The 10,229-nt window shown below is 39.2% G+C and overlaps 1 protein-coding gene across 1 annotated transcript; it reads left to right on the top strand.

The window, feature by feature from the left end:
- The first annotated feature begins 2,757 nt into the window (after nt 1-2,757).
- Nucleotides 2,758-4,930, top strand: LOC114358855 (uncharacterized). The gene is made up of 2 exons (XM_028312931.1): nt 2,758-3,402; nt 4,182-4,930. The coding sequence occupies exons 1-2, from the start codon at nt 2,913-2,915 to the stop codon at nt 4,928-4,930; spliced, it is 1,239 nt and encodes a 412-aa protein (XP_028168732.1). The 5' UTR covers nt 2,758-2,912.
- The last annotated feature ends 5,299 nt before the right edge of the window (nt 4,931-10,229 follow it).

The following is a 10,229-nucleotide window of genomic DNA, read 5'->3' as shown; positions in this document are numbered from 1 at the left end:
ACATACATCAAATAATTTAAAAGACTATGATGAAGTTATGGTTTTTGAATTCACGCTACCGATATTGCGGGCGTACGATAGTCTTTAATAAACTAATTAAACGGATGCATAAAACATAAACGCATCGCGAAACTCCAATTGGATAGCGATTAATATGCCAGCCAACCGCATATCTGCGTTACGGACACGGCAGTCCATTCAAAATGCATATCGAAATATTCTGACAAACCCAACTCTGTAATCCGCTATTGCCGTATTCGGCGGCTATAGCATATAACCGTGAATGCTGTGATTTTTGGTCGCTCAAACCGGGGTCGGAACGGCCTGCATTATGCATGAAGGCTAGGGTTGGCCGTTGGTCGAACAATTAGGTTTTAGTGGGACATTCGTTGATGCGACTAAGAGAGAGTTGTGCGATCATCGGGCTTTCGCACGTTCCAACTCATCTAACCCTTTAGACAAGTGGCAAAAAATTACAGTAGTAGGTAGGTAATTTGATTCGAAATGGTTTGACTCCCGGGCTTTTACTTCGCTTCGTTAAGCGATTCCTAATTACAACTGTTACGTTTTGGCACTTGTCTAGGGGGCATTTGGAGTGTCGGCCATATGCTCCATTGGCCTCTGGTTTTGAGAGCTGCGTTCCTGCATTGGATACTGGAGGTAGACAATAGTTAACTACCTATCTTGTGTGTGAGAGATAAAGTTTTTAGTGCCTAACTCTTGCTGGTTACGATTTTTCCAATGGGACATTGAGAACAAGATTTTCGGGACTGTCCCATTAAATTCCCTCACTTGGCAACCCTAAAAACCATTGGCCGCGCCATATATCAAACGTTGGATTTGCAAGTAATGCATTTGGTTTTAAAATAACATTCATGTGTTTAGTTTCTTTTTCTAATCTAGCATTGCTTTTGTTTGGAACTTTGGTGATATATCACTGAGTTAGACTGGTCTGTTGGAAACTTTCGTAGTTGTCAAGTATTTTTCAGGTCAACATCTCTCTGGTTCTACTTTAGAAGAAGGATACCTACTGTTGTTTGGTTTCATGTGACTTTATCTAGTCTAAACCACATGTTCTCAAATATAGTCTGGTCTGCGAGCACGTAGAATTTTGTCCAATGACCCCAAGCTACCCATCCTTATCGCTCGCGCGTAATTATGTTGCTGTCGCGTTCGCACACTCACTGCGGGCACCCGTCGCACAGACAGCAATATAATTACGCGCGAGCGATAAGGATGGGTAGCTTGGGGTCATTGGACAAAATTCTACGTGCTCATAGACCGGGATTTAGACATGCGCATAATAAATAGACATAAACTACGTCTACGTGAGGAGGCCACCAACTCGGTGGACCGATGATCTAGTAAAGGTTGCAGGAAGCGCTTGGATGCTTGCAGCGCAAGACCAGTTATAAGTGACTATTCCCACCTCTCGTTCCCACCGCGGATCTACAGCTTGACCGCCAATAAAAAACCCAGCCAGTGAAGGTCAAGTTTGTCCCGGGGGAAGTTAAAAGACCAGTTATGGTGGACATTCTCGGGGGAAAGTCTTTGTCCAGCAGTTGTAATTTTTTCATAAAATTACTTCATACATCAGCTTGTACAGTACAAGAACTTGGCTTCACTCACCGCCGAGCTTCTGAAACTAAGTAATTGTGTATAAGATCCATCCATTACTATTCGGGTGTATTACGTGAAATTTAATTATGCCCACCCTCCAGACGTCTCGATTCATTACGCAGACAATGTTTATGTAATGCCACAGTGGAAAAAGATAAAAAAGGCTAAGTTCGACGGTATACGTACAACCCTATCGAGTTAACCTGGCAGCAATGACGTCACATCGACACTGGTACGGACGGGACCTGGCAGCCGTGCGTGACGTCACATCGCACTGGTACGGATGAATGCGGGGAGGTAGGTGAGTGCTAGGAAGAGTCGAGCGAGGTGCGCAGTTAACTCGATCGGATTGTACTAGAATAACAAGGTCCAGTCTATCACTGGACAAACATTTATCAAATTGACTTGGGGAGTTGTTAATTCTTGACAAACAGTCACATTTTCAACAATTTTCATTCAACTTAATCATCTACTTTACCTACTACCTATTTCTAACACAATTTATTTGTTGACTAGTGGCCGCCCGCGACTTCGTACGCATAGATCCCGTTTTACCCCCTTAGGGGTGGAGTTTCGTAAAATCCTTTCTTAACGGATGCCTACGTCATAACATCTACCTACTTACATGCCACATTTCAGCCCACTATGTCAGTCAGTCAGTCACCTTTGAGTTACCAAAGCTAACGAAATAAACTGGCGCTTCTATGTATATTTCGAGTGTGGAGTCTAAACACTAGATTACTTTGCAGAAAGTACAATCTCAAAATTCAGCATTTTGTTGGTACAATCCATCTTATAATTAGACTAGAGAGATGCAAAGAAAATATTAAACTCTCAAGAGTTTCCCTAGAAACTAAAGTAATTGTATTTTCTAGCTTTTGAGAAGTGCAAGATGTGATAATAAGCAACTTTGGTAATACCTACATCTGTTTAGCAAAATTACTGTAGAATAGGTAGAGCAAATGCACAAATAATGTACAAAATGTTAGTACTAGAATTTATTTGAGTGCCATATAAATTATTAACGCAACCAAAACAGAATGCCCTGAATACATAATTACGTCTGTTATTTTAAAACGATTGGATTGGAAAACAAAGGTAAAAGTATCATCAAAATCTAAATTACTGCCCATCGGCCAACCTTTCCAATATATTGAAATCGCGTAGTAAAAATTCAACGTGCCCCGCATTTCGCAATTTTATAGGCGGTGCAATAAATATTTTATGGGAAACTGCTTTAGGGCTTCAGCATCGAAATACGGAGATTGGATCTGTAGACATGTAGCCATAAGATGAAAGTCATCTCATTCCTCGTTTTACTTACCACATTCGTCTCAATCACTCGCTCATCAACGTACTCTGAAGTAAAGGACAATATCCTGACGTTTCTACAACGGTCAATAGCTGGCTCAAAAGATGAAGTCCCAAATCTCGACTACAAAAAAGAAAGAAAGAAGGATCTTCAAGACGCAAAAACAGCACAACTCAAAGCGAAAATGTTAAAGAATGTGAAAAAGAAGAAGGAAAAAGACCAGCCTGTAATACATCAAATGAAAGATCAAAACATAGGCAGACAGAGGTTCCACATGGATCCGGTGCTAAACTTCTTGAGTCGAAGGTCAAGCAGCAAGAACAAGGGCAAAGATAAATCAGTATCGTCCAGTTCCAGCGTTGAGCTCCAGGACTGGAAAGATGAATGGAAGGAGCACTGGATACAGAAGAAGTTTGACGCAATCAATTCTTCTGCGCCTAGAGGAGATACTGTCAATATGCTTGCAGCTAGTAAGTATATTACTTCACCAACTCTGTAATTTAGAAACTCCGTGTTTAATACTTACTCATATTCCAGATTTTTTTTTATCAGGTAACAAGTTAAGAGTCATTTAAAATATACTCAACATCAAATAAACCGCACCTTCCGCGACGCGAACTTTAACGATTTTCTTCTGACACAATCATGGTACCCCAACAAAATTGGTGTTATTTGAAAGCCCAATAAATATCCCTAAAGAAAAACACATTTAATTTCTTAATAAATGATTAACATATACCATAAATGTGACTTGAAAAAATACCTCACTTTGGGCCCACCTATGGGATCAATTAGACCAAATTTTATGGTTATAAAACCAAATAATGATTTCACATGTCCTCTTTAACAGATGGATAGCAATTAAACCCAACTTAACAGTTTTATAGCCATAAAAGTTGGCTCTAGCGTAACTACCTATTTTTTGAAGAAGTGACTCTGGATCCTTCTAAAGACACATTTTTGGGGTTAAAACCTCTCCTTTAATTAAATGAAGGTTAGAACTAGGCTTTTAAATGGTACCAATATTGGTAGGAAGTGGGGATGCATACGTTTGAAAATGCTTGTCGCGGGAGGTGCGATTTATTTGACGTCGAGTGTAGTAATCATTGCATTAAAATCACAAATGCCCCTCAAGTTACATCAAATAAACGTAGTCATACCTTTTATACACACAAAATCATCAAAATCTCATTTTAATAGATGAATCAAATCGATTAATTAGTGATAACACCTTAAATCCCTTGCACAGGGCCGTGGGGAGTTCCGTGTGGGGATCCGAACCAACACGACATGCCTTGGGGATCCTGCATGCTGCCAATGGAATGCGAATCCGAATACAGGATATACAGAGGAGACTACTTCTGCGGGAGAACCCAGTTCGTTTGCTGCGCTCTACAGTTAACTACCTACGATATGTACCAAGGATTCGACGTCTCATTTGCCGATTCAAGTCTCGCCACAGATTCCGAAGAAAAAAGGAACCGCGAAATGGGATCGAAAGAACGAAGACGAAAAAAGAAGGCACGAGAAAAGAGACGTCGTAGGCGCCAGAGATTGAAGCGTAAAAGACAAATAAAGAGAAACATCAGGAAAATTATTAAAGAAATCAAAAGGATTCTGAACAGAGCGTATAGAAACGGGACGACGGAAAGAAAGAGGAAGACAAAGCAGCTGAAGAAGTTTATCAAAAGTCTAAAGAAACAGTACAAGAAAGATCGTTATGCAGTGAAGAATATCCACGAGTATGAATTGCTGAAAATTGACGAGGAGTTGCAGAAGAAACTCAAACAGATAATGGGGCTGAATAAAGACTTCATATCGAATAGCACTTTCAGGGATATCATTGTGAATGGAACGGTCACCAAGGAAGGTGTTAGGATGCTGGTGGAAGCTTATCCAGAGCTCAGGCCTATAATAGATAGGACGAGGCGAAACAACTATGAGGATAGGCCCGACTATTTAGAATACGATATAGAGTACGGTCTTCTTTATTACTGAGGAATGAAGTAAAATAAATTTGAGTTTTTATGTTATATCTATTGAAACAGTAGACAATCTTATAAAATTCATTTCGCTGTAGTTAAAATTATTTTTTAAGAATTAAAAACCTTCACCCCTTCACATTATTATTCCAACAACAAACTCTGAGGCTTAGTTGCACCATCATATTTTAATCGTAACGATAAAAATAGTGATGATGTGATTTTTGTGTGCAGTTTGACAGATTTTTGACGTTTGTTAAATAGTCCAGTCAACGAATGCCTTAACGACGGTGTAGAGAGAAATCCGTGGAACACAATTTCTGACCTCGGGACTTTATTTAGCCTAGTTAGGAGGTGAACATAGCAAAAGTCCCCGCCCTTAGCCCTTGAGCCGGCGGGGAGAGGGGGGTTTAAAGGTACCACTTTTAGGTTTTTCGCTTAATCCTCGGAAACTATGCGTCCTAGTGACATGACTACTATGAACCAAAAAAAGCTTATTCAATTTGCTACAGGTGAGACCATCAAGTTTTTCTATATCTTGTATAGTTTTTGCGGCATCTGCTCTAGAAGGTCTGTAAAATTGGAAATTTTATTGTTATCTTACATGTTCCTTTCAGGAGAAAATCGACTAAATCAACATTGAGCAAACACTATAGACATGCGGGAGCATGTTAAGCCTAGTTCCACGGAGGGGACTGCACCGTGCGTATATTTAGACGAACCAATTAGAGCCACTTTTGACTCCTCATCATTCAAAAACTACTGTGCATTAACACTTCAAATTTGGCTCATGTATTGAGACTTGCAAGATGTACATCAGCTTCAAATTTCATAAATATACCTCCAACGGTTATTTAGGTATTGACGTTCAAAAATCGATATTTAGAGCACTACTATCTATCTATCACATGTGAAATGTTAAAATTTACTGGTTTTTTATTTGTTCCTTTGTATTTACATAACTACCTTTCTGGATGCCAAATTTGAACCTTCGAGGTCATCTGGAAGTGGTTAGAATTTGGTCTATAGGTCAGACATGTAGATTTTTGGACGTCAATATCTAAAGAACCGTTTGAGGTATATTTATGAAAGGACAATGTTCATTTCTGGCCTGGCGTGAACAAGCTGCTAATGAAAATATGAATTTGCCAAAAAATTTTAATTCATTTTTAAAGTATTCACTTAGTGTAACTTTGTATCAATTTGCCGTTATAAAAATCTAATTTAAATAGTACTTTATGTGATAATTACAACTTCCTGTCTTTAACACTCAATTCAGTGTTGCCAAAATGAATCTTATCGGTAAGAATCGATTCATATCGATTGTTTTTCGACTATGACAATTAGTATTTTTTTAAATACGTATTCATTAAAATGACATTTATAAAACCTTTTTAATATTCCAATAACACTACCAAAAATATTTAAATAACTAAATGAAACCTTATTTCACACACACCTTATTATACACCTTATTTTGAGTCATCAAAAAATACAATCGATTTTCATATCGATTATTTTTATTCATCACCACATTATTAGCATTGCAACACTGAAAATATTGTCACAGTCACAGCTGTTTATCTGTCATTCGCTTTGTTTTGTATTTTTCATCGTGAGTGTTGTTTAGTTCTCAAAACCAAGTCTTTGCCAAAATAAAAGCAGAAGAGTGTTGTATAAGTTTCCCTTTAGACGACTTTATTTTTTTGACCATNGCCCTTATGTTGGCCGAATAACAGTAGGTTGCTGTGCTCATGTTATGACAATTTAGTGGTTTTTGAGCTGGGCAAGGTATCAGGAACATGTATTTCCACCTGCCTAGTTCCTAGACAATATTTTATTGACCCATGAGTCAGATTAAAAAAATAATAATAAAAAAATGGTGTTTTATTTTGCTTCTAACCTTTCTAGTCTTAAGCAAAAAAAAAAAAATTTTTAAGGACTTGGATACAAAATGATATTTATATTCTGTTTCTTACTGGTATAGACTATTTAATAAATAACAAATTACATGCTGTAATGTCTGTCCACCTCAGGCCAAAGGTCCCATACTAAGTGGGCATAACCCTTTGAAACTGATGTATATCTTGTAAGTCTCAACACATGAGCCAAATTTGAAGTGTTAATGCCCAGTAGTTTTTGAGTGATGAGGATTCAAAAGTGGCTCAAAGTGATTCGTCTAAATATACGCACAGTGTAGTCCCCTCGCTGGAACTAGGCTTAACATGCTCCTGCATGTCTAGAATGATTGCTCAATGTTGATTTAGTCGATTTTTTTCTGATGGGAACATGTAAGACAAAAATAAAATTTCCAATATTACAGACCTTCTAGAGCAGATGCCGCGAAAACTATACAATTTATAGAAAAACTTGTCCATCTCATCTGTAGCAAATTGAATATGCTTTTTTTGGTTCAAAGTAGTCATGTCACTAGGACGCATAGTTTCCGAGGATTAAGCAAAAAACCGAAAAGTGGCACCTTTAAACCCCCCTCTCCTCGTCAGCTCAAGGGCTAAGGGCGGGGACTTTTGCTATGTTCACCTCCTAACTAGTCTAAATAAAGTCCTGAAGTCAGAAATTGTGTTCTACAGTTTTCCATCTATAATGCTTTATTGACTGGACTAAAAGTAAGATGGTGCAAGCCAGCCTTAGTTTCTTATAAAAGGAAAAGGTAAAAAAAAGGTAGTATGCTTTTTACCTTCAGTCCGGTTTTAACTAAGCCAAATAGAGCTCTATGCAGTAAACCTGCTGCATTCATGTATACTTTGGTATAATATTGGAAGTGATTTGTCTTTTCTATTCAAGTCGAATGACGTAGCGGGTTTTAAATGGAATTTTCGTGAAGGAATACCTGCAGAGGGTCACACTATAGTGTTACGAAAATAGCCCCATTCATGGAAACGGTGTGAACAATAGTTACGTAATTACGTTTTACCTACGTCACTTATGGGGGTAAATTGGCGTTGGAAGTAGAACATAAATTGTTAAATCAATAGGTCATCTATGTACACACGAGAGCACATCAGGCTACCCATTTTTGTGGCAAACTCGCCCCTATTACGACTGCTCAAGAACCCATAGTGGTTACGTTGACGTGCCGTCGTTAATCGTCGTCTGTACATTAATCATTGACTCATAAAGACTTGGTAACAGTAATTTGTATTGGCGCAGCAATGATCGAACCTACAGTTTACGTTAAACTAGTTTTTGCTCTTGATTTTCAGGACAATGACGTATTCAAAACTTTCCCACAGTCTCTACATACTACATAGCTTCTGCCCGCGACTTCGTCCGCGTGGAGTAGTTGATTTAGGCTAACGCTAACTTATTCTTCGTTGGTGTTCCGCTCCTATTGGTCTTGGTGTGATGATGATTTACCTATATCCTTTAGCTTTCCTTGATAAATAGGCGACCTATGATACTGAATTTTTTTAATGCGTAACAAGGCAGGTATTTGACCGCAATCGCGTCTGTTATTAAGTAAGATGCAGTCAAGTGCTTCAATTCACTCTCGCCTTGAAAAGCCTCGGCCCGAAATTTTTCAAATCGGACCAGTAGTTCCAGAGATTTGCGCGTTCAAATTCAAACAAACAAACAAACTCTTCAGCTTTATAATATTAAGTATAGATGTTTATGTTATGTGTGTCGTAATTACTTGCACAAACAAAGGCCTGATTAATTTTCTTTGAAAGACATAAACAAACGTACTCCATATTATGGTGGATGGAAAATTAATCAGTTCTCCAAGAGTAAAGCAAACAATGTCGGTTTGAGTACACTCTGGTATAAACACATCAACTTATGTGCCCATAATAGTATATATGGTTGCGATGCTAAAGTCTAGGGCTGTCCAAAACCACAGAAAGAAATATAAATTATAACTAACACGTTCATTGTTACAAAATATTGTTTCAGATTTAAGCAACACAGTAAGTACCTATCTACTGTTTTTGAGAAGAAACTTGAAAAATATTTTATTTAAACAATAAAATAAATATCCTTGGACATTTTTACACTGCGCCGCTAGCCCCAAACTAAGCAAAGCTTGTACTATGGGTACTAGACAACGGATATAAACATACTTAAATACTTTTTTTTTGTGAATACATACATATTATACATAGAAAACACCCAGACCCGTCACAGAAATTAAAATTCATCATTTCAATTTCTGCTCGTCCGGGAATCGAACCCGGGACCTCTCGGCATAGTAGTCCGTTCTGAACCACTACACCAAACGGCCGATTTATTTACACGTTTGCACTTACAACTGTACAGTGGCGGACTTAATGCCAGGTGGCATTATCTGCCAGTCAACCACAGGTCGAGTAGAGAGACTAAGGCGGTGCTTTTATGAACTTTGAGAGATTTTTTTCACTCATGGAATCGGTCCAGACTTTAATAATTTACTTGTAATAGTGCACTGTCGAGCTATGCTAAAATATTGGTCTATGTAAGCTTCTTAACCTACATCTTTTTCTTATCGTCTAGGATATTGACCGAAATAATACGTCGTGGGTAGATAGATACACTTCAGTATATTATAGACTCATTAAGTAAGCAATCAATGACAGTTTAACTTTATTCCCCGGGATAAAGTTAGCCTTTGGCCTTTTCTTGGCGGTCACGCTATAGATCCTGGCAATACAAGAGTTGCTGCTGGAAGCTTCTTCTTTGTCCTCGCCCTTTCCCATTATTTGAGGTCGGCTTTCCTCGTTCTGCGGCGGCACCAAGACAATCTCTCCTGGGTTGTCGAAACATTTGTTTGAGCAAGTTCTAAGTCCTTGGCACCACGGTGTTAGTTAGTTTAGCAGGGCAATCGAATACCGCACTTAGCCTCCTGATTGGGCCATTGCGCGCGATTTGTGGTTTATCTTCCTACTCCAACCGCCCCAGATCCCCGCAGAAGGCGAGCAGCCCGTCTAGGCTGCTGCAGGCCTCCTGTAGCGACGATGGTGATCGAAGAAATTGAGCCCGTTGTTCTTCCACGCTACTGAACGCCATGAGCACATGCTGCGGTGTTTCCTCTGCCTCCATGCACCCCCTGCACAGTGGGCTGTCTGTAACACCTATGTTGTGTAGGTGCTTATTTAGCATACAGTGTCCGGTTATGACACTCTTAGGGGCCACCACGGTGATTGCGGTGACGGTGGTGGTTGCTGCGGTGCAAGCGAGAGGTGGAAATAGTCACGTTTGGCAGCCCTGTTCCTGTGGCCCCTCTCAACCTCTTTATGGGCCATTATTAGCCATTGAATGCAGCAGACTGTCATTTTTATCACTCTCCCCGAGTTACAGTAATAATGGGCGGTAAAAGT

The sequence above is a fragment of the Ostrinia furnacalis genome, unplaced genomic scaffold (genome assembly GCF_004193835.3).
Source record: "Ostrinia furnacalis isolate ACB-3 unplaced genomic scaffold, ASM419383v2 OfSCF4122, whole genome shotgun sequence".
NCBI lineage: Eukaryota > Metazoa > Arthropoda > Insecta > Lepidoptera > Crambidae > Ostrinia > Ostrinia furnacalis.
This window is presented reverse-complemented; position numbering and strand designations above follow the sequence as displayed.